At 38.2% G+C, this 25,626-nt stretch overlaps 2 protein-coding genes across 2 annotated transcripts; one reads left to right on the top strand and one right to left on the bottom strand.

The window, feature by feature from the left end:
- Positions 1 to 961: 961 nt before the first annotated feature.
- Positions 962 to 9,661, top strand: tnfsf10l3 (tumor necrosis factor (ligand) superfamily, member 10 like 3). Its single transcript, XM_060891314.1, has 5 exons — positions 962 to 1,578; positions 3,621 to 3,770; positions 5,918 to 5,954; positions 6,065 to 6,160; positions 7,220 to 9,661. The coding sequence occupies exons 1-5, from the start codon at positions 1,306 to 1,308 to the stop codon at positions 7,675 to 7,677; spliced, it is 1,014 nt and encodes a 337-aa protein (XP_060747297.1). The 5' UTR covers positions 962 to 1,305; the 3' UTR covers positions 7,678 to 9,661.
- A 3,119-nt stretch (positions 9,662 to 12,780) lies between these two features.
- Positions 12,781 to 23,426, bottom strand: clcn5a (chloride channel, voltage-sensitive 5a). Its single transcript, XM_060890538.1, has 12 exons — positions 23,261 to 23,426; positions 22,514 to 22,692; positions 21,319 to 21,467; positions 20,982 to 21,081; positions 20,269 to 20,579; positions 19,910 to 20,116; positions 19,686 to 19,766; positions 18,818 to 19,363; positions 16,551 to 16,737; positions 16,051 to 16,449; positions 15,011 to 15,227; positions 12,781 to 14,755 (listed from the first exon to the last, which is right to left on the bottom strand). Exons 2-12 carry the CDS (start codon positions 22,656 to 22,658, stop codon positions 14,665 to 14,667), a joined length of 2,433 nt encoding a protein of 810 aa, XP_060746521.1. The 5' UTR covers positions 22,659 to 22,692; positions 23,261 to 23,426; the 3' UTR covers positions 12,781 to 14,664.
- Positions 23,427 to 25,626: the final 2,200 nt, after the last annotated feature.

The following is a 25,626-nucleotide window of genomic DNA, read 5'->3' on the forward strand; positions in this document are numbered from 1 at the left end:
AATAATAATAATAATAATAATAATAATAATAAATATCAATAACATTATTATGATTGTTACTACTACGATTATTATTATTATTATTATTATTATTATTATTATTATTATTATTATTATTAGTAGTATTATTACAAAATATGGAAAGGTTCATGCTTATGCAAGGCACTGCAGGTTAAAACCATAATTTGGTATTTTTTGTAGCTATTTGAAGGGCATGTGGCCTGCACTGAGCCCTGACCACAACTCCTATGAACACCTTTTGAATGAATTGGAATACTGACTTCTCCCCAAACCTCCTTGAACACAACTAAGACAGAAATTCCCATAGACATGGTTCAAAAATCTAGTGGATATCTTTCCTATAAGAGTGAAGGTTATTAACATTTATTTGAACAAAAATAGTAATTAGGTCAATAAAGAAAGTTAAAGTTCAAATATATTCCTGGCTAAAGAAATTATATGAAAATTATACATTAAGTATGTTTTCTTCAACTGGCTAGTCAAAAAGGCACATATTCCCTTATAATGTTCCAAACACAACATAAATATCCATTGAATACTTACACATGCAGTACATTTAAAGTATTATTTTACAACAAAATCCTGTTTTATAATTTGTCCTTTATTGTAATACTTATTTTAGGTTAATAAAAACGTTTCCTAAGGGTCTATTGTCCAGACCATGTGATTGTGGTCTCCTAGGTCTGCTGGGAAAGTCTCCGTCCTCTACACAACCCTGTGCAGGATAAGCAGTACAAAAAATGATTTACTATACATTTAAAGTCATTTACTGGCATCTATGTCCCATCATTCCAACATCATGAATCCATGTCCCTTCCTATTCAACTGTACTATTACTCATTCACATTCAGTAAGAGTAGGAAGGCAGTGGATCCAGAGCATAACCCAGGATGACATCCTGGATGGGAAGCCAGTCAGTTCCATGTCACTGTGCACAGACTCACTGATACATTCACATCTCAAGGAAAATTGATCTGATCCAGTCCACTTAGTGCAAAAAAAGAAAACAGGCAAACCCTGAGAAAACCCATGTGAAGATTGGGTGAACATTGAGCCTGGAGACTAGGAGCTGTTCTTACTGACTGTCATATTAAGATGTTTATTTGTTGCCTACTGAGAAAACAACAGGAAACGTGTACTTAAAGTTGTTGGAGTTTGTAATTCAAGCTACAAGACTATATAAAGGAAATGCGCAAGTACATTTGCGCCACGCGCGGTGCGGATCGGACAGACTGGTGCGTGCTGTGATTTGTTATGGGTTCATTGTTCTTCAGCTAACTTGTGATGGATGGAGTATCCGTGTCTCCAGCAGCCTCTTGTGAATGCAGTGAAGAGCAGTCATCCGAAAGGAATGCTCTGGCATCCGAGGACAACTCCGAATCTGATTATCCGAGATCTGCGCGCAGCGAGTCGAGCGCAATCATCATGGCTCAGCCGAAGATACCCATGGAAGCGCCGTCCAAGTTATGGATAAGCACCGTTTTTATAGTCATGGTTGCTATTCAAGTCGCGTCGACTACTGGATTATTCGTTTATCTCAATATGTCAGTGGCTCAGGTAAATAATCGCCATTTAATCCTGACATTAGCTTTAAAAACATCATGGTATCATAAAACAAATGCATTCCTAAATGCATTTGCTCGAGTGTTAGCTTGCAACCTTTCTGCATTGCATAGTTATTGTTCCCTTGCTTGTATTCTCATCTTTAACACATACAATTTGCTGTTCAACTAAAAAGACTGCATTGTTATTATCTGTGTGCACGTATTAGAACGTATTATAGAGAACTTCTGACCTATGCATGTGGTACTGCCTGTGTGTGTGTAGAGAAATTATCCAACACTGATCTAAATATACTTTCCTAAAAAACAAGTAGAAAGTGTAAATGTGTGATGTTGAATAATCAGGATGTCCAAGCACATTGTCCTAGTGATCCATTGCAAGTTAAGGTGTAATAATAATTTTAAAAAGTCTATCTGTCTGTCTGTCTGTCTGTCTGTCTATCTATCTATCTATATAGATGGGGGCTACATAAAAATGGCTTCATGTAGATACTACTAAATAAAACATTTTTATGCCAGCTTAATATGGTCAGATGTCTTTACTTCACTAATTTTGTTTAATGTGGAAATCCACAACCTAATGCCTAATCCTTGACTGCATTGAAGCAACACTTAACTCAGAGTACATAATGCAAACCCTCCTGTAAATAGTTTGACCTTGCTGAAACCACAGGACTTGAGGAGCAAAACCATGAATATAGCGTCAAGTGACTGGCATTCCCACAGAGATACTGCTGTTAAAACACTCACCCAAACAAACGGGAAGCAGTGCATTTATATGAGATTCTCACATGTGGTTGTTTATTAAAGTAATAGGCTAGTGACTTGCTGTTTGCACAACAGTGAACTGGAAATTACTGAATATGATTTAGTTGTTGCTGTTTTTTGTTGTTGACAGAAAGATCAGCCTCATAGCTCCAGTGCAATACAAATTATAAAAGTACAAGACATAAAAGTTTGTTGGGGGAGAAAAGAGAAGCTAGTGACGTGATGACTGTTTAACCAGTGGTGCAGAATAGGTGCAGAATATCAGCCTTGCAATAAAAAGTCATCTTAATTCACGTCCCCATGCATTGTAAATTCCACTGAAATGCAAACAGAATCCTCTAACTGCCCCATTTAACTTTATAAAGTCATTATTGTATTGTGGTTATGAATGGGAACTGCAGAAATTGCCACTAGAGGCCCATTGGGAATCATGTGTCCATGTTTGTACTCTATGGACATTTACAGTGGCGGAGCATCAGACAGGACTCTTATTGATAGTGTAGCTACAGTCATTGTTTTACACCAAAGTGCGCAAGTTCTTGTTTGACAACAATTGAAATTAATTGGAATTAAGCTAAATTAAATTTGTTTAAAATAAGGCATGTTTCTCTATACATGTTTCAGGAGAAGGAAACTCTGAAACTCTTTGCTGAAACTTGGCAAAGTGATAATAGGAAGTACGTTTTTTTGTGAGAAGACAATGTGGCATAAAACACTTCCAAAGCATCATACCTGTCATGTAAGGGTGTAAGGGATATCAGTAATAAGACACTATTATAATATGAACATCCTGAGTACCCCAGTGGTGCATAGGAAATACAGAATAACTAAGGAGATCATCTTACATGACTTCCTTTTTAACATCAATGTCAAATATCAAAATTTAGGGAGTTTTGAAACAAGACACTACAGAATGTGTTTTCAGTCTCACTTGCACCCTTATCACCCATGAGTGGTTAACATCACCACACACACAGTAGTGTGAAGAGCTGAGCTGTTCATCCAGCTCACAGATTGTTTGTCATTTTTATGGCAGTATTTCTATTACAGTTTTGTTGTAATGACATTTCTGAGTTGCAGCATGAATTCCTCGGAAGAAAGGGATACAGGCAGCTCAGCACATCTGCTTACATGATGAGCATGTGTTTTTACTTATGCTTTAAACAGCTCTTTGTTTCCATCCATGTGCACTGTGTATGACCACATTATCCTTTGGGTAACTTTGTTTTTAATCTCTGTTCCTCATGTTTTTTTCTGGCGGACGGATAGGCGCGGAATCAGGGTGTGTTTGAGGAACTGCGCTGTCTTGGACTGCTGAACGCTCTGGAGAAAGATCAGGAGGTGCCAGATGGTCTGGTACAGCTCTTTGGTGAACCATGCATCAGACTGGCTGAAGGAATTAGGACATATATATACAAGGTAGATGTGGATACATTTTCTGGGTTTTTCTAGCCGGACAGTGATTTTTTAAATTAGTCATGTACTCATTTGTTATTTATTTATCTTCAGTGAGGACTTTACCCTGTGGATCAGGGAAACACTAGGCAGGAATACACCATGAATGAGATGTCAGTCCAACAACAGACAGCATTCACACCCTCATTTACACCAGATGTTAAACCACATGTTGTGTCACATGTTAAGCTATATCATGTGTTGAGTCAAGACATCATTCACTTGCATTTTAAAAGGGATTTCAGTCCACAACAGCTGTTTTAGAGGCACCTCAGTGAAGTGTCAAATTCCAGGATGTTTGCATTGCTGCCCTTGGTTTGAGCCCTTGTGATTGTGTGTGTGTGTGTGTGTGTAAAGAAAGCCCAATAGAATCCCAGTTTATATGCTGTACACTTTATTTAACCCCTGTTTGGTGTTCGTATTTTTGTTACTCAGCCAGTGTTCGTGGGTCTGGTGGACCCGCTGCATTTTTGGGTTTTTAATTCAACACAATCAAAAATTTTAGGTTAAAATACTCTACAGATGTTTACTTCATCCCAATTACAAGCAATATAAACAGCATATATGGTTAATATTTGCCCTTTACCTTTATTGCATCACATTTTTTAATTAAAGTGCTAATCATTTTTGTTGTTTTTTTTAATAAAATGTAATAAAAAAAAGAAAATCAAATTTAATCAAGTTATAAGTGAAAAAAAAAATCAACAAATTTACAAGGAAGCAGTTTTTCAAAACTATTGATGTTTATGAATATGGGTCCCACAGACCCGAACAACATACAAGGGTTAAATCATAAGCTAGACAGATGCTGCTTTTGAACCTGTAGTTGAACAGCAAAGTGCTTGTATGCTATGATACAAACAAGTGGAAAAAAGATACTGTTTTATATCACGGTTTAACAGTTATTCAGGGACACACTGGTGAGAGCTTTTATAATCACAGATTCTAATGAGCAATACACCAGCTTGGGAACAAAATTCCCATTTAAGTAGCTACACACTGGAATGGTGGATTCGATTTCCTCATCTTGATCTAATATCTGTTTTTATTATCTTGAGTAGCTAGTTAGAAGATGGTGTGTTTTTTTGTCTATTTTTTTTTGGTATTCTCTTGAGCTATGCATATACCATGAATTATTACAAATTACACAGTTATATTTTCTCTCAAGACAAAAACTGAACTAACAAAGGTGTCTAAAATGAAAAAAGTAGGCTTCTTTATGCTGTGAGTAACCCATACAGATGTGCCATGCAGTGTGAATTGACTGTAGGTTGGATGAAACTCTTGCGTACGCGACATGAGCAGTGTGAAGTCGGGGTAACCAAAGATTATGATCAAACTGGAGACCCTGGAGCTGTAAGGCACCACAACTACTGCAGAATAGATCAATATTAATGAAAAGATGTATTTTTAAGAGCATGGCCTGTGTTTTGTTTATTCAGGCATCTTGCAGTTTGGGTTAAAATGTATAAGGCAGCATTTTGGGGCAACAAAAAATCTAGTGGAACTTCATATCTTTCACACTGAGCTTTCATCTCTCTCTTGTTTCTCTTTTCAGTTTGGTTTGTTTCTCTCTCTCTCTCTCTCTCTCTCTCTCTCTCTCTCTCTCTCTCTCTCTCTCTCTTCCTTTCTCTCCAGATATGACCTATAATCTGTAAAACTTTCTTGTATATTTGATATGTGGGCATGAAGGAAAGTCGATCACTTATGATGTCAACACTTCTTTGTCCTTTTGGCAGGAATTTCCCTGCAAGTCCTTGTGGCTTTTGTTTTCTCAGAGGCTCTGTGCCTGATTCTGAGGGGATAAACGTGTCTTGAATGTTGTTATGAGGCGCTGTGAAAGCCCCAGTCTCCTGCTGAGCTCTATTATCTGTGGGCAGTGTTAAAAATTCCTGGATCTAGATCCTTTTGTATCACATTTTACACTGTAGTGTGTTTTTTTTGTGTGTGAAGATGATAGAAGACATTTGAACGTAATAATTTTAAGGAGGTCATTATCATTGTTATATTCTTTTTAACATTGTTATTCATATTACACTAATATTCACTGTTAGACTTTTTATGTTTTCATTGTTGTGAATTTAAACTGTTTTTCTTGATTTATTGCTTAGGTTACAGAAAACGTCATCTCTCAGCATATTTTTCATGGTAATCATGAAATCTTGAATATATACAAATTAAACAAATAATTACATTTCAAAAGTGCATCTTGCCCATGCTCTGCTTCACTCTCTTGACTTGAAACGCTTGACTCACAGAGCAAAGACAAACAGCCGAGCCCCGTCTGAAAGTTCTTCCTGATGGGAACCAGCGGCCCTCCGCTCACCTCACCCTCCGAGACAATGGACTACAAGGTGTGTGTGTTGGGTGTAAACCTCTGATCTAATGTAAGCTCATATTTCAAATATTTCAGGCATTATAATCGCAGCTATATAAAAAACACAGTGGATGTCAGCTAGAAGAGGATGTTCTAGGATTGAGTCTGGTCCTCAAGGTTTCTTCTTTATGTCATATTAGGGAGTTTTTCCTTGCCATTATGTCACAGCTCAGTGAAATTCTTCACAGGTTTATATTAATGCACTTGCTATTATTCCTATAACTACAGCTAATTCTCAGATGCATGTATGGCAAACACATTATAGTCTATGTTTAATAATATATGGATTAAAAAATGTGCTGTAATTTGCCAAAAATGTGAATATTTTGAAGCTTATTTTTTTGACGAGATATTTATTTAACATTAACACATTTTCTAATGTTATGGGGTATTCAAATGATTTTCTGTTCCTCTGTAAGATTACAAGCTGTCTTATGAACAAATCTTAAAATTTGATACTAAATCCTATACTACATTGCTGCAGATGGCTGACCATGACCCTATATGTAAGCCTACCCCAAACTATAGCCACAAAATGTCTTGAATGTCTATGGTTGTGTTAATATTAAGATTTTCCTTCACTGCACATAAAAATGCTCCATGCACAAAACATTTGTCTATGAAGACATGGCTTACCAATACTGGATTGGAAGATCTCGAGATGCCTGCACAGAGCCCTGACCACAACCTTAGTTAACACCTTGGGGATGAACTGGAACTCAGACTGTGCACCAGACTTTCTATCTGGACATCAGTAACTGACTTCTCTAATACTCTTGTGGCTGAATGAGTCCATATCCCCACAGCCATGCTCCAAAATCTGATAGAAAGCTTTCCCAGAAGAGTGGAGGTTGTTATAACAGCAAAGTAGCGATTTGTCAAGAATATGATGGTCAGGTGCATATACATTTGGCCATCACACCACCCCAAGTCTCAAACAATGATTAACAAATAATGGATTCATATTAATGGACCATTAGTGCATGCAATGTTAATGTTTATTTTAAATTGTAGCTCCTTTTTTTTTTTTTTTTAGGCCCAACATCTTTAACTCCTCAAAGAGACCTCCATCAGTCCTGCCGCCACCTTGTACGTTCCTGGGGAAACCAGAGCTTCGGCTCGCACATGCACAACATGACATTGTCCAACGGGCGCCTGCGGATCCCTCAGACGGGACGCTATTACCTGTATGCTCAGATCTACTTCCGGTACCTCACACTGTCCAATGGCGAGCACCAGTCCAACTCAGAGAGCCAGCAGGTTGTGCAATGTGTGTATAAGAAGACGGCTTATGTGCAGCCCATTCAGCTGTTAAAGGGAGTGGGCACTAAATGCTGGTCCCCGGACAGCGAGAATGCCCTGCACTCCATCTACCAAGGAGGCATGTTTGAGCTGCGAGCAGGAGACGAGATCTTCGTTTCAGTGTCTGCTCCTAGGGCAGTGCATGCAGAGGACTCGTCCAGTTACTTTGGAGCCTTTCGCTTTGACCCATGAATGCTGCTCATTTGGGAGTCTCTGAAGCGTTCAGTGTTAGGACTGTGAGAAAAAGGAAGGGAGTGGGTGGAATAAGGAAGGATCTGTAAAACTTCCTGTTTATTCAAAAACCTCCATGATGTGATAGCATATGACTCAACAGCAGACTAATGGGGTGCAGACTTGTTGGCAATGTACATATTAAACCCAGAAGGATACTTCATAATGGATTCTAAAAAAATCCAGGATAAAACTCATACTCAGATGTCTTTAAGCAATCACTGCTCTTTGCTAAAGAGCATCATGAATGGTATGAAGTTTTTTCCTCACAAATGCACAGTGGGGCCTTGAATGGGACTCTAATGGGTGGTCCAGAGTTTGTGGGAACACAGCTGAGGAATTTCATGAATTTACCATGAATTAGTCTGCACGAAATGCGCCACAATGTATGGATATACAAACACACGAGAGCACAGCTGGGTTATCAGAGAGTTTAACATTACAGGATAAATGTATGATAAACAAAACCCACTTTGTCCAAAAAATTAAATCTACAGTCAGGTCCATAAATATTGGGACATCGACACAATTCTAACATTTTTGGCTCTATACACCACCACAATGGATTTGAAATGAAACGAACAAGTTGTCCTTTAACTGCAGACTGTCAGCTTTAATTTGAGGGCATTTACATCCAAATCAGGTGAACGGTGTAGGAATTACAACAGTTTGCATATGTGGCTCCCACCTTTTAACGGACCAAAAGTAATGGGCCAATTGGCTTCTACGCTGTTCCATGGCCAGGTGTGTGTTATTCCCTCATTATACCAATTACAATGAGCAGATAAAAGGTCCAGAGTTCATTTCAAGTGTGCTATTTGCATTTGGAATCTGTTGCTGTCAACTCTCCAAGATGAGATCCAAAGAGCTGTCACTAACAGTGAAGCAAGCCATCATTAGGCTGAAAAAACAAAACAAACCCATCAGAGAGATAACAAAAACATTAGGCGTGCCCAAAACAACTGTTTGGAACATTATTAAAAAGAAGGAACGCACCGGTGAGCTCAGCAACACCAAAAGACCCGAAAGACCACGGAAAACAACTGTGGTGGATGACCGAAGAATTCCCTGGTGAAGAAAACACCCTTCACAACAGTTGGCCAGATCAAGAACACTCTCCAGGAGGTAGATGTATGTGTATCAAAGTCAACAATCAAGAGAAGACTTCACCAGCGTGAATACAGAGGGTTCACCACAAGATGTAAACCATTGGTGAGGAAGGCCAGATTAGAGTTTGCCAAACAACATCTAAAAAAGCCTCCACAGTTCTGGAACAACACCCTATGGACAGCTGAGACCAAGATCAATTTGTACCAGAGTGATGGGAAGAGAAGAGTATGGAGAAGGAAAGGAACTGCTCATGATCCTGAGCATACCACATCATCAGTGGTAGTGTCATGGCGTGGGCATGTATGGCTGCCAATGGAACTGGTTCTCTTGTATTTATTGATGATGTGACTGCTGACAAAAGCAGCAGAATGAATTCTGAAGTGTTTCGGGCAATATTATTTGCTCATATTAAGCCAAATGCTTCAGAACCCATTGGACGGCGCTTCACAGTGCAGATGGACAATGACCCAAAGCATACTGCAAAAGCAACCAAAGAGTTTTTTAAGGGAAAAAAGTGGAATGTTATGCAATGGCCAAGTCAATCACCTGACCTGAATCCGATTGAGCATGCATTTCACATGCTGAAGACAAAATGTCCCAAGAACAAGCAGGAACCGAAGACAGTTGCAGTAGAGGCCTGGCAGAGCATCACCAGGGATGAAACCCAGCGTCTGGTGATGTCTATGATGTCTATGTTCCAGACTTCAGGCTGTAATTGACTGTAAAGGATTTGCAACCAAGTATTAAAAAAAGTGAAAGTTTCAACGTTCATCTGATTTGCATTTAAATGCCCTTAAATTAAAGCTTCATTTCAAATCCATTGTGGTGGTGTATAGAGCCAAAAATGTTAGAATTGTGTTGATGTCCCAATATTTATGGACCTGACTATATTTTTCCTTTATTTTGAATATAGTCGAGCTGAAATATATTTTGTGTTGAAGTCTGGTTCTTTAGTTTTATTTGCACTGGAGCTATTAGTCTAATCATCAGTGATGCTTATACCCTTTTAGTGTTATGAATGAATCAGATCATTTGTGTCAATCATTCCCACAGAAAGAATCGACTCAGATGTTTAAAGGTTTGCACCGAATCATTTAAACAGTTCCTATGAATGAAACTGCCTTCATCTACGAAAAAAATATCACATATGTGAGTCATATACCCATAGTTTAACTCTATACAAAATGCATGTCTAAATGAACACACTCACTAAAAATATTGTCAAGTAGTAACCAGACTTGTTTATGTGGTTTCTAACACTATTGTACATTGTAGGCAACACATTGTCTTGCCTAACACATTGTAGGCAAAAGCAATTCTAAGTTGTAACACCATCTTGAAGCCCTTATGAACACTATACTGATACTGGATAGGACACACTTTGCTGCTCACCACGGTTATAGAAAGTGGTTACAGTATTTGTGTTCCTGTCCTCCTGACAGGTCCTCTATTCTGAAACAACAGCATCACATAGTGTAAGGGTGTTTTTGAGATGAGTGTGTATAGGTTCAGACATGCAGGTTGCATATTGCTAAATTGGTAGCTATCTGATACTTCATCAACCTCATAACTCCAGTGCAGGACTAAAGCAAATGTACTGCAGTTACTGACTTATTGGGTGTGAGGGGATATTAATTTCCTTATGGGCTGAAATGGCTGCTTAAGTACATAACCATAATTTAACTGAAACTAAATAACAACTGACTGTCTAATATTTTTATTTACTTGCTAACATACATACGTTTATATAATTCGATGGGTTCATTTGGCTCTGTGCAAGATAAACACATGCTCAAATTTAAGCAGATCCAGCTGTAGAATGCAGCTGTAGAATGCAGCCTATGACTAGTTTTTTTTTTATGGAACAAGTCAATATACAACAAAGATTTCATCAGGGTGGAAAAAGCAGTGAGAAATTATACATAGAAGTATAGATCAAAATCTTACTTGTGTCTAGCCCAAAATGTACTATGAAAGCGAAAGTCACAAAATTGCTAGTTTTAAGTAGACTAATGCATTAAAAACTGATACGAACAGGAATCTGAGTCTATAGTCAGCACAAGATTCAGCCAAACTGGACCTTAGAAGACTTCTCAATCACTTGGTCTTTTTCCATTCTTCAGTTTTAGTGAGTCTGGGCCTCAGGTTCTTGTTTGAGGCTGAAGGTTTAGAACCTGATGTGATCTTCAGTTGAAGTTAATCTGCCTGAAAGTTGGATGTTTTGTGTTGGTTTTCTGCTCACCATAGACTTCCTGGCAGCTCAGACCATTTTGTTCATATTCCTCTAATCTTTCTCATAAACAACCCATTTCCACCCACAGCAATTCGAAGGGTATCATCAGTTTATGAAATACACAACCCAGCCCATCTGGCACCAACCTCCAAGCTAAAAAAAAGTCACAGAGATCACACTCATCTGCATGATTTCTTGCCTTCATGCGCCATCTGCTGCCACATGATTGGCTGTTTAGAGAATGCATGAATGTTCAGTTGTACAGGTTTTCTTTACAATGTAAACTTATCACGTGTGTATAGTGTACATACTTTGTTACTGAATAAGAGAAAAGACTTTTAAGATTCAAAAGGTTTCTCTTTTATAGATTGCTTCTTTTATAAGTATTCAGTTTCAAAAACACTGAAGTACGGTATAAAGTACAATAAAAAAAGTACTTTTCTTCCCCCGGCATTTCAGCCAGGTATATCTTAATGACCTTGAGCAATGAATTGTAAATAGGCTCTTTAAGAAAATAAAAGACATTCCTATGTTGATGTTTGTGGTCTTTGAATAGCTCCAGATGCTCACATGTGCATCAGCCTGAGGCTACAGTGCCAAATGACTCACTGAGACACTCTCTCTCTCACTCTTCATGCCTTAATCCCAAGACAGAAGTGAGCACTGAATCCCAATCAGAATTCACTTGAATTATCTTGGAGTGTGTGGTGTCCCATGCTGCCAGTGGGAAGAAGTGAGAGCACATGGGAAACATCATAAAGTCAACACTGGACTTAAATCACACAGAAAAGTCTGGTTAGTGTGTCAGTGTAGATTACACACAAAGACTTCTTTCTTTCAAGTAACTGTTGGCTTTATGTGTTTACCAACAGGACAGGGTATTGCATTACTCAAAGAATATATAAATATTTTATAAAATCCCCATAAGCCACACCCCAAGATTTAGTGGAAAGACTTCCCATTAGTGTGGAGGCTTTTATAACAAAAGCACGTGTGTGTGAGATAGTCAAGTGTCCACAAAGCCATATACAGTATGTAAAGTGAAGAGATATATGACTGGCAGCTGACTCAGGGAACATATGTGGGATTTTTTAATGCTCTTGCTTGAGAGAAGACAAACAATGCACTATTTTATCCCACTAAACCATGCCCCCAAATGCTACAGTTATAAGGATTGGAAATCTAACTCTCGTTTCAGTGAGTCGGATCATTCGTCTCAGCTTACACGAGTCAACTTTTGACTCGTTTACTAAAGTTTGTTATATTTGGACTAGTTGAGCTGTTCAGCAGATTTTTCCATAGAAACATTTCAATAAATTCTACAGCAATTGTAACAACATTGCCTATACAGTATCTAGTTTAAAAAGGAAGTCTGAAGTAACTGCTTTAAGAACATCGCTGATAATCAGATCAACAACAGGAGCAGTTTCTGCTTTTATCGGGGAAATAAAAATATGTGGAATTGATAGAATAAGCTCTGTGAAAATCCTAACAGGCACTCGCCTGATTTTATGTAAATTTCAGCCTAAATATAAAGCAAATAATTGCAACTTGTTGAACCTACAGTTAATGTCTGACCTCATTATTAGTATTTAAGTGTTGTAAATAAATAAATAAAAATAAAAATAAATAAATAAATGCAGTTAAGCCAGAAAAGTACAAAACAACTTTTTTCCACAGTGACACATTTAGAGACAATGGAAACACAGGAGATCAAATCAGAACTTGGCTTATAAGTGTTAATGAATAAATTACTGTGATAATGATACATTCATATTTTAGAGGACTACATAAACCTTCATAATAGACATACAAATCAGAATTAAACAAGTACAAACAACTGATTAAAGACAATATATTCTTAAGACAAGATAAGTACCAAAATGCTCTTTTCAAATGGAGTGCTTGGCAAAAAAAGTGGCCTTGTGATGTATGCAGATCTGTAGTGCGGTCCACAGTAAGTTGAAAACAGATGAGTTGATGTCAGACCACGCTACATGAGGACAGCTGCGATTAAAGGGGCAGATCCAACACAATTTGCTTTCGGAGCTCTCAAGTGTGTTAAAACGAAAACCTGATCTGGAAATCAGGTTTTGTGTATATAAATACTGGCATTAACCCTAGCCCTTGATGGATTTATGAACAGCTTAAAGCGTCTTTGGAGGACGTAAACAATAAGAGCATTGGCTTATGCACCTGACTGAGAGCAGTGGCAACAGGCAGCCATTTAGAACAGTCAGAAAAACACTCAGACACCTCCAACCTTCACTTCATGTAACTAATGCTTTGGATAAGATGTAGATATTTTAAAATAGTCTTATCTTAAACACAGAGATTAAGGATGTGGTTAAAATATGGGTAAAGTTTTCAACCATGCATACATCATATCCTGAGGAATATAGTGTAATACAAATTTTTTAACAAGTGGAGAGACCACTGCTACAATTGATCATATGCTGTCTAAACACACCTGAAGAAGAAAATATAACAAAAATGACAGAGTATATGATTGGTGCATGACCACTGGGCTGTGCTGATTAACATGACAAATATCGCAATCAACTATTAAAGCAATCGTTAAAGAGATTTCCAGTAAAGAAATTTTTTATATATATATATATATATATATATATATATATATATATATATATATATATATATATATATATATATATATATATATTAATGGAAGGACAACAGTGGTCAAGCAACCGAGCAGAACAGTCAAACCCAGTTATAAATCCATATGATGCCACAAAACAGCCAATGAAGTCTAAGTGGAATGCCCAGCTGCCCTGCAGACTCATAAGGGGTTAAGATCAGAAGATTTTGAACGTGTAAATGTGCAAACCCCCATGGGACTCACCTGTAAAGGGGGAAGGAAAACGCCCTTAAAATCACCTTATCCCCATATTTCACAATGCTGTAAACCTTTTTCTCTTTAACCTTCATAAACAATTAGCTACCTGCTCAAGAGGTCAAAGTCACAGTTATGTAAAAAAACATGAACATTTATGCAGACCCAAACAAATACAGATGTCCACTTGCAGTCACCTGATGCTGGGTTTTTAGCTCATTCATTAAAGTTATGGCAAAACTAATGACAGAAATATTGCGAATCAGTAAGATAAAATGAATTAATTGCTTGTAATGTGTCTCCAACCACACATCCGTGAGCTGTATTCAAAAAAAGGATGAACACAATCACAGATTTAGCTCACAACACAATTATCCTCATTTTGTACTAATTTAAATATACTTTAGCTATTTAAGAAACGTGTATGATTGGGATTGTGCATGCATATCCACTCAGCTAACCCGTCATTCGTTTTCTTCAGGAGGAACTGATAGTCATGGTATGTTATGACAAATTAGCTACTTGCAACTTTGAAACCAGGACTTGGAGTCATAATCTGGCCAAGTTTAACGATTAAGCTGTAGTGCATGAGGTGTCCACCTTGGACCTGAAAACGGCCGTCACAGTGTGAGTGCACTCCCAACATAGCACTGACGTCTGTAGTGCAAATCAGACAGGTGTTTTTTGATATTTTTTTTTTTGGAGAGGACACATTCGGAGAGGAGGTTGATATTACAAAAGCCAGCTTTCAGTTAAAGAGGATGGAGTCTGGGTCACGGTTGGCTATCTGAGCCATGTGCTTTAAAATGTCCTTTTTGGTGATGATTCCCAGTAAGCGTCTGTAAGTGAAGAGATAAGAAAAGATATTAAAAATACTATTCAAGGTCATCTTCCTTCACTAAAACTATTCCACATTGAGGTTTGTCCTGAGCATTTGACTAGATGCAAATGATAAACTGTAAAATTTAAATAACAATAAACTGAACAAATAATTGAATTATAATAATTATTTTTTTACTTTTGTGTCTGCAGTTGTAGAGATTCATACTAAAGGCTCCAAAACACCAGAAATGATTTCATAAAGACTTGCTTACCCATTATGGGTGACGAGACACTGGCGCAGCCCAAGTTTGCGGAAGATGTCCACCACAATGTCCATGGCTGTGTGATCAGTAACCGTGAAGGGACTGAGGTCCAGGATGCCACGTAGTTTCAGGGGAGGGGGGGAGTTAGGGGGTTGGGGTGGCGTATACTCCGTGAAGAAAATCGGTGATGTGCTCACCACACCCTCCTGGCGTTGCCGAGCATTTTCTGCAGAAGAAATTAACATCAAAAGAAACTCAACACCAATTATGTTATGCTACAGTTATGATGATGTGCTCAAGTTATGATGATGTGATGAAGTGCTCAAAGCAAAAGAATATAAACAGTATTAAAATATATTTGAGAAAAGAGTAACATTTTAAAGTGAATTGAGGTAACATACGGCTAAGTACGGTGACCCATACTCAGAATTCGTTCTCTGCATTTGACCCATCCAAAGTGTGCACACACAGCAGTGAGCACACACCGTGAACACACACTTGGAGCAGTGGGCAGCCATTTTTTTATGCTGCGGTGCCCAGGGAGCAGTTGGGGGGGTTCAGTGCCTTGCTCAAGGGCACCTCAGTCGTGGCCGCACCGAGACTCGAACCCACAACCTCAGGATTACGAGGCAGACTCTCTAACCATTAGGCCACGACTTGTCCCACTTTTATATCAGTCTAAATGTGTTGCCTAATACCACAAAACCACTAGACATTGGGCTACAATATGGGATAAAGAGAAACCTGCAAAATCTGTATCATACTCTTTATTCACTTCTGCAAATCAAAATATTTTTTGTTAACTAAGTATCCAGAGAGAGAGCTATTCATTCTAAAGCCTGCTTTCTGCTGCACTACACATATAAGCTGAACTGATCTGGCTGTTGCCCTAGTGGGCAAACTAATACATTTATAATTGCCCTAGTGGGCAAACTAATACATTTATAATTTGTAGACTCCTGGAATATACAAGACAGGAAAAGAACTCAACATGCGTTTTCTTTTGGAAAGTCTCAGGAACAGCTGTGCTGGTTACAGAAATTACACACCTATGGAAATGATTAGATCCCGGCGCAGCACAAAGCCCACCAGCCTCTGAGACTCATGTGAGACCACCACTGGAAAGCCGCTGTAAGATGTATCAGCGATGAGACTCTCAACCTCCTCTACGCTCATGCCATCCTGTGTAATGACTGAGAGTGGGGGGTCACTACGACGAGGCCGCATAACATCCATAGCCAGTGTTTTGTGGCTGAACTCCTCTTTGGGCTCTAGGAAAGGGTAGCCGTTCAGACGGATGTGGGCCTCATAGATGCCCTCGCGGCCCAGTGCGTCTGCCACCCATTTACTGGTCATGGTGGCAGCCATTAGGGGCACAATGTACTCCAAACCTCCAGTCAGCTCAAACATAATGACTACCAGGGAAACCGTCATCCGAGTTACACCACCTTCAGAAAATAGAAGGAAGGACATCATTGCTTATATTTTACACATCTCTGCTACATTTTTCATGAAAAAAAATTCGATAATTCAAATGGTAATCTCTTACCCAAACAAGCAGCAGCTCCCACCATTGCATAAAGGCCTGGTGTGATGCAGTCTGCCCCAGGTGAGCACCAGCCCTTAAAGATAACCCAGTCATGGTTGTAATATGCCAGCTGCTCCATGCCCACACCCAGCAGCCTTCCTGCAATCGCCCCCACAGCCATGCTGGGGATGAAGAGACCCGAGGGAACCTGCATAGAAGAAAATATCTAGTCAAAAAATCCCATTCATCATGATTAATGACAAGGATTTAAAACTACACACAAAACATAGCCTGGCTACGAAACCATCAGCACAACAAAGCCAATTATAGTACACAATCTAGTTAAGCAAGAAAATGTTTACTTATCATCATCAACTACTCATTACATTCATGCTAAATATTAAGGGTCCTTGTAGTGAGTATAAAGACATGCCTCATGCTCCTAATGGACCTCAATACGCACTAATGCACTGAAACATTCATTGCCAAATGGTGTTCAATTCCTCTTAAAATAAAACTCTCTGCCTTGTTTTTAAATATCTACAAGATTAATTGTCATTTAAATACATGATCACTTAAATTTCTGTGGGGAACACATGTTGTCAAATACATCATCACTCCCAACCAATTATTTATTTGGTAGTAGAAGCTGTCTAGAGACAGATACAGCTTGTAAACTTGTCAGACAAAACGAGTACATCTATTATTTCTGAGTGGCAGATTACGACTTCGCACGGCCCATTAAGTTTCCGCCTTAAACAAAACACAACAGCAACAACATCTGCATGATGTTTTTTAATTTTACATTCAAGGAGACTTCTATCCATATTAGTGAAGTTAAATTCTCATTAAACTACTTTTAATAAACACTTTTATTTAATCTGATGCAGGGAAACATCTTGAGCTGCAAAAATGAGTTGACACAACATTCAATATATGTTTCAAAGTAATAGAACATCCCATAATTCTCTATTTACGGAAAGCGCTTACACTAGTGACGCTGACTAATGCTGCTGATACAGACACAAATGTTCAGCTTTTCACTTAACACTTTTTTAAATCTTTTTAACCACATAGGCTTCTTGTTTAGGTATAAATAATATTAACCCATTCCTTCTAATACATTACTGTTTCTATACTAACAGCTCATACACAGAGAAGTATTAAGAAAGGTGTACTTTAACCTTTTAAGTAAAACCTACAATGTTATGAAAACTTTACTGTACATTTATGGAAGAAGTCTCAATTGTCAGTGCTTTGAAACAGCCAAGGTGCCAGTGTGAAGGTTTATCAGTGTGAAATGTCAGTTTATTTGGTATAATTGATGATAGTGATAAATTGGACATCCGCAACATTAAATCTAAATACAAAAATATTGATCAGTCTTTAAAATGGGTGACGTTTCGTTCGGTAATAAATAAAACATTGTAATGATTGGCATATTAAATTTCATTAGGCAGGCTTGATATTTAATATTTGGAATTTAAAATGTTCAATTATTTAAAACAAGCAATAATATGTGGATTAGAAAGCTCTGAATGAGGTAGAGAGAAAGATTAATTTAAATTCAAAATCACAATTGTTTAAAGTGTATAACATGAGATTAATTAAAAATGAAATAGCTTATTGTGATTGTAACAGGGAATAATCATTACATTTGCCCGAGTGGAAAATGGTCTTTCCCCATAATTTTGTTTGGTACAGTCCTTCCCATTTACAGACAAATTTATATTAAATTATTTGTATTATTAAAGTAGTATTTTTACAATTCTAGTATACCCACATTACATTAATAATGCACGTAGTAGGTATATATGTGCATATAGAGCACTAGTAAAAATTCAGCATCTACAGGACTTTGGTTTATTCATACTTCTACAAAGAAAACCATAAAACAAAAACAGCCTTAAGAGGGTCTGAAACTATGGCTACAGTTCAGCAGTTTTGAAACCAGATTTACAAGCTCCACCATTTTCCCTGACATTCATTTACAACAGTAGTAAACCTGCCACTTCTTATCCTCTAAAACAAGGACTAATTTTCAGTGACAGTGCGGGAAAGAAAAGTTGTATGTCAGCATCCAACATTTTCATAAAATATCCTTGTAACAGAACCATTTTCTTTAGAATTCAAAAATTAGAAATACAGATTAAAATGAACTTTTTGCTAATTTAAAAAAAATTTGCAAAAATTTCATTTTAATCTGTATTTAATCTGTAATCTGTATCTTATATTCTTCTTTTTTATATTATTATATTATTGTTGCTGGAGCTAGTGTTTTAACTGACCTTCATGCCAAAGGTAACCACGGTGATGAGCATCTTGAAGACGAGCGCCAGTGCCAGTTGCCACATGGCTGTGAAGACGTCGTGGCCAGCAGGTCGGTCAGGCAGGGTGTTGCTGCTGCTCTTAATGTCGGTTACATTAGCGTAATTGCACAGTTGAGAGGAGTCGAGCAAGCCACAGTCATTGAACAGCTCTGAAATGAGCTCACTAGTGCTCATGCGCGTGTAGCTGTTGGGAAAAGCCAACACGGCTGTGAGTGCCGTAACAACCAACACCTCCAAGACTGGGTAGTGGCCCAGGCGTGTCGTTTTGCGTCGCCGACACCAAGCGATGTTTGCCCGAATAAAGAAAGCGCCCCAGATGCCACCAAAGATGCCCAGAAGCACAAAGGGCACCAGCTCCACAAGGTGCCAGGGGGAGTGAAACTCCACATAGAAGAGCACCAGCCGGCTGTTTCCGAATGGATTGATGGAGCGCAGCGTGAAGGCTGCCACAAGAGCGGCGAAGAAAGAACGCCACAGTGTCTTTAAGGGGAAGTAATAACTCACCTACAGGAGAGAAATGATCAGAGAGAAACCACTTGGACTTTGTGATCTTATTGACTATAAAACATTTATGGCATTTGACACTCATATTAAACAACTGTGCAATTGAGGGATAAGGGCCTGGCTCAGGGGCCCAGCAATGGCAGCTTGGTGGACCTGGGGTTTGAACCCAAACCGTCCATCCAGTAGACCAATGCCTTAACCACTACACTACCACATCCCAAAAGATAAACCTTCTATTTCACAAAAAGCATCAAAACCACTTCAAATAAAATTAACAGCCCTAAAAAGACTCAGCGGGAATGCACAACTAAAGGTCAATTACCTCCTCTAGACTGAATAAAACTCCTCCGATAGGAGCACCAAACGCCACTGAAACGCCGACTGCAGCAGCAGCAGACAGCACCTGATTTAACAACACACACACAAAATAAATTAAACTGTTACATAAGTATACAAAGCATAGGTATAAAGTTAAGCTAAAACTCCCAAATTGCCAATTTAGTTTCAGGATATTTTTCCACACCCATTTCTCTCCATCTCACTCACCTCTCGTCTTTTGGCCTCATTCATTCGGTACTTGGTAAAAAGATGGCACAGTATGTTTCCACAGCAACAGGCCACATGGACCAGTGGTCCCTCTTTGCCCAGACTCAGACCAGAGGACACAGCCAGCACCAGAGTGATTGTTTTAATCATCAGGGTCCACTTGCCCAAGTAACCGCGAATAATGAATCCGCTGAGAATGGTCTTAATCTGGGGTTAAGAATGACAGTTCAACATTTATCAGAAAAATATGTATCTATATCATGAATGACAATGACAAGATATCCTCTGTGTGAGGAACAAATAGAAAAAATATTGCAAAACATGGAAAATACAAAAACGGAATGAATCTGATATTGTACCTCAGGGATACCAGAGCCACAGGCATAAGGGGCAAAGGCTCTAACCAGAGACACTGCAAGGAAGGAGAAGAGCAGAGCCCAGCACACATACATCAAATAGTTAATGATGTAGGCAAAGGGCCCTTCGTTGATGCCAATCATGAGCTCGGCCCAGCTCTTCCACTGCGGACACTTGTCTCTCTCCTGGAATGTGGTCTCGTTGGAGTTCCAGCAGCAGTGTTCATGGTTGAACCAGAATCCAATGAGACATACTCCTTCCTTGAGGTCGGTCATCCAGTGAGCGGAGATGTCGATCCCACCAGCCAGAGCACCTTTACAACGAATAAAGCAGAATGGAAATGTGAGGATTCATTAATAAAATCTCTTATAATAATTAAGGCTGTGGGATATTTAAAAATAATTAAAACAATGTCAACCATGTATATTGGAACAATAACGGTGATCAGTCTTGTAGATTTATTGTTACACACAAAATTATAATTACAACGTAATATTAACTGTGAAGTGCTTTAGATATTTTAAAACTTTTAAACGGTATCGAGTGGGTAGTGGCCTCAGACGATACACAAGATTTCAGTATCGGTATCAACACTGGAAAAGAAAAAGTGACACAGTAGTGTGCCAGCTGCTGGATTTTCAGGAACAACGCATTTCTATACACTTCTTCATGTCCAGTTATTAAATTCAATGACAGAAAAGGGGGGATAACTAACCTGACATCAGTCCAACAAATAACATGAGAAGCCAACCAGAGAATGCGTCATTGATGCTCTTCATTAAAGCCCATGTAGACTCTTTGCTCTGACTGGCAATCTGCAAAATACAGTCCTGCACAATCAGTGCCTCCAAAACAGACTAGTGGACATTATTATAGTCTCAGGGGTGTTGAAAGGGCTGAAGCATTTCATTTCAACTCAACAAGAGCAAACTCATTGCTGTGATGATGCATATATAAGGCGATCCTATATGGTCAGAAAGAAAAAGCCTAGCCACACTAGAGACCGGATTTTACACCCCAGGCATATTTTGCTGTAGTGTAGTATACACAACCTCTCTGTGACGATCCCGGTCTTTGGATTTCTCCCGCACCCAATCTATAGTGTTGAAGTCTTCGTAAGTGCCCACTCCAGGCACTGGCTCATCTAGAAGATCCATCAGCTTAGGAACCCCATTAAGTCCATTCCCAGCTCCACCTGCACCTTAACAGAGAGGGTGTTAGACAAATACAAATAGAAAAGTTTAAATTAGACCACAACATTTTTTAATGGTATAACTAAGGTATAGATTTGAACAATGTGAAAACATGAATTCAATAAATATTATAACTGTGATATAATATAATATGGTTAACTGTGATACTTATTGTATGTATTGAATGTATTTTATTGAAAATATATATTGAAAATATATGTTATTTTTATTGGCAGCTACATAATGCAGCATTTTTCAAAATACTTGGTCTTTAGCAAATCAAAGCATTCAATACATCAGTGATCAGTGTGATTCTGCCTTGCTTTTAGCTGTTACATTTTAGAGATTCTAATTAATTGTGGCATGATATCACAAAGTAATAACAGAGCCTTGTCTCATAGCACAGCAATTTTCCAATAATTACAGGTTATACATTTTCTCACCAGCTTCTATCAAAGTTAACTATACAAAATACAACTTGTGCAAATCTGGCTGCCTTGAACACTTTCCTCTGTCAGAAAACAAAGTTAGAGCTGACTGGAAACTCCAGAAAATAAGCGAAAAATGTGTAGAAACGTGTGTCCAATAATAAACGTGTGTTCTGAATAACAGCCAGCACTTCTGTTTCGGTTGATGCAATATTAAATGAATCATCACTAAACAAGAATTCAACAGCACCATGTATAAACTATTATCACATAAAATGCTTATTTCCACTGCCTGCAGGAATATGGACAAAATGTAGCTAGAGAGTTCTAATAATTTTGAGGTTACATAATGTATGTATGTATGTATGTATGTGTGTAGGGATGTGGTAGCCAAGTGGTTAAGGTGCTGGACTACCAATCGGAAGGTTGTGAGTTCGATGCCCATGTCCACCAGGCTGCCTCTTCTGGGCCCCTGAGCAAGGCCCTTAACCCTCAGTTGCTCAGTTGTATAAAATGAGATAAAAATGTAGGTCGCTCTAGATAAGGGTGCCTGCTAAATGCTGTAAGTGTAAATGTATGTGACATGTGTTATAGCCTTCTGATCTTGGTGTCATTTAAACAACTACCTGATCCAAAGTCCCGGTCTAAAGGAGGTACATCTTCAGTACTGGAGAAATCCAGAGTGACCCCAGCAATTTCCACTAGATCCTCATCACTGCTAGTGGCCGTGTGCATGTCAGGAAAGCTCTCAACATAGCCAGAGTTTTCCATCCTCACTTCCCACAGGCGGCCAGAGCAGACAGTCCTGTAATTAGGCAATGATTTAATATAACCTCATACAGTATGGGTGCTGAGCTGGAGTGACTGCTGTCTAACAAATCAGACTCAATCCTATATTTCAATCCAGACAGCAGATTTGTAAAAGAAATTTTTACAGAAACACTACAAAAAGAACATTTGGGAGGTAATACTGAAAAGCACAAAGAACAGAAAGACATCTGATTCTATTATGATCCAATAGCTAGTCATGCAAATCCACTTCTTATTATATCCGATTAGCAAAGCCGCTTCACGAATCAGAATCAGACTCGCTTAAGCTGGATAGCAAACAAAACTTCTTTGCTATTTTTTTCCCCCCTGAACGACACAACATCCGAGATAACAGAGCAACCCATTAAACACATAAACTCGTCCTGAGCCGCTGTTTTCAGCTAATAAATATCAGATAATGTACATAAGAGCTGCTACTGTAACTAGCTGGATTATAGAAAGTGAGATAAACACTGACAGCTAACGCTACCGTCGTATATAATGTTAGCTTAACTAGAGAAAAACATTAAAGTAACTACGCGATCCGAAACAGAAATTCCTACCTCTTAGTTCAGCGCTTTCGGGATATGTTTTAACCAAGTTTATAACATGTTACATATTTACTTAAAAAAAATGAGTACTGTTGTCAGGTCGGTTAAATATTATCTTACTAGCTGCTACGCTAGCTAGTTTTAGTCAGCCAGCTTGACTTGTATTTCCCCGACAGACGTGACTAATAGATTGTCGATAGACGCATACAGTGACTCGATAGTCGATTAACAGAAAACGATTTCTGATTATTTATTTATTTAATTTACATTATTTTCAACATCACAAACTGGAGTCTTTTATCCATATTATACAACTGCAGTTTGTAATAAGATAAATTCTTAAATTATTAATGAACTACACGTCATATGTAGAAATTTAAATGGAGAAATCACACACACACACACTCACACGTGGTTATTACATGGCTGGGTGTGACAGAGTCTTTTTTCTTTTGTTAGCTCTGTACAGACAAATGAGTGCCAGCGTGATCAGCTGCATTCTCACAGAATCACAAATCCAGGCCAAAGTACGCATGGAGCATGCTTACACACACACTCACTCACTCTCTCTCTCTCTCTCTCTCTCTCTCTCTCACAAACACACACACGCTCTCTCTCGCTCTCTCTCTCTCTCTCTCTCTCTCTCACACACACACACACACATGCTCTCTCTCTCTCTCTCTCTCTCTCTCTCTCACACACACACACACACATGCTCTCTCTCTCTCACTCACACACACACACACACACACATACCAGTAGATAGCTATTTGACCTTTTGACCCTTGTGAAGCCAATACTCAGTATCTGGCAAACTACAAGATAAAAAGAAACTGAGGAAGGTGAACAAAGAGAACTCGTACACACACACACACACACACACACACACACACACACACACACACTATATGCTATACTTTATACTAAATATTAATACAATGTGTACATAAAAGTAAATGTTAAGGTACTGTGTAAGGTCAGTCAAGTGATGTGAGCACTAAGGCCTTGAACACTGCTATTATTTGGCACATGTGAGGATGATGAAACTGGTCATGAACTTCTTGTAAGGGCTCCCATCTGAGAAAAAAAAAAATCCTGTTACCCTTTAATTAAGGTTTTAATTTCCATTTTGTGTTACCAACATTGTCCTTATACATTAAACTGTTACACTACATTACATCTATAACCGGGGGAAATTGTCCACATTTGGCTGAAGTCCTCATTTAAAGTAAGCTATCTGACTACTTATTACTCACTCATGTACTGTCCACAAACAAGCCTTATTTTTACTTTATTTGCTGTTAAAGTTTTGCATACTGTACTCTTACAAATGAAATAATGCATGTGTAAAAATGAAAGTGTAGCAACACATCACACTTCATTATGGTTAAAATTCTGTTTAATGTGTTATGGACACAGATATATACAACTTATAATATGACACACTATGATTCTTAAAAGCATATAAAGAATTCATATGCTGGCAAGGTTAGACTTATACCAATTTAAATACGATGTATCAAAATACAAATTCAGTTTCAAATTTCAAAAGTTTCCTATTATTTTGTGAATTGTGCACACACACACACACACACACACACACACACACACACACACACACACACACACACACACACACAGATATTTGATCTTTCATCTCCTTTGAAGCCAATACCTAGGAAAAAAAACAATAAGCTCCCATATACAAATAGAAAGAGTAAGAAAATAAAAATATAGTGTGCAAAATACATTATCATGTGTATTAGAGTGTAAAGTGACAACTATAATATAAATACCTACCTGAAGATATTTATGTCAAAATTTAATTTTACAGTCTGTGTTTCATTTAACAGACACAACTAACCAATAAGACATATAGACTAAAGAAAGAAAAGCTTAACTGCAATACTCACGAAACCTGCTAATAACATTTTGTCATTTACTTGACAGAAACAGAAGAAGCATGATATAGAGAGACCCAACAGGTAAGTAGGTAAATAGGTAAAAGGGCACAGAGTAGACCACTGCCCTATGTGTGATGTGTGATGTGTAATCCTTATTGGCTATTTAAAGCACAGTGTTTAGAAATGGTTGTGACTAGTCTGATCTGGAACTGACCAACCACTGCATAATCACCGTTTCTCTGTTAGAGTGAACTGGATGACATGGTGCTGCAGGTCAGGCAAAGTCACGTGATGAGCAATAATTAATTATATATTAAAGTTTGTTTCTCATGGTACATTTTTTAATTTTTACGGTATAGAACGATCATGTAAAACAATGTAAAACTATTTTATGGATCTTTACCAAAGAGTGGTTTACCAAAAAAATGCTATATTATTATTTATTTAAACCACAGGGCTGGTGAATGTTCAATT

This window comes from Tachysurus vachellii, chromosome 17 (assembly GCF_030014155.1).
Source record: "Tachysurus vachellii isolate PV-2020 chromosome 17, HZAU_Pvac_v1, whole genome shotgun sequence".
NCBI classification, from domain to species: domain Eukaryota; kingdom Metazoa; phylum Chordata; class Actinopteri; order Siluriformes; family Bagridae; genus Tachysurus; species Tachysurus vachellii.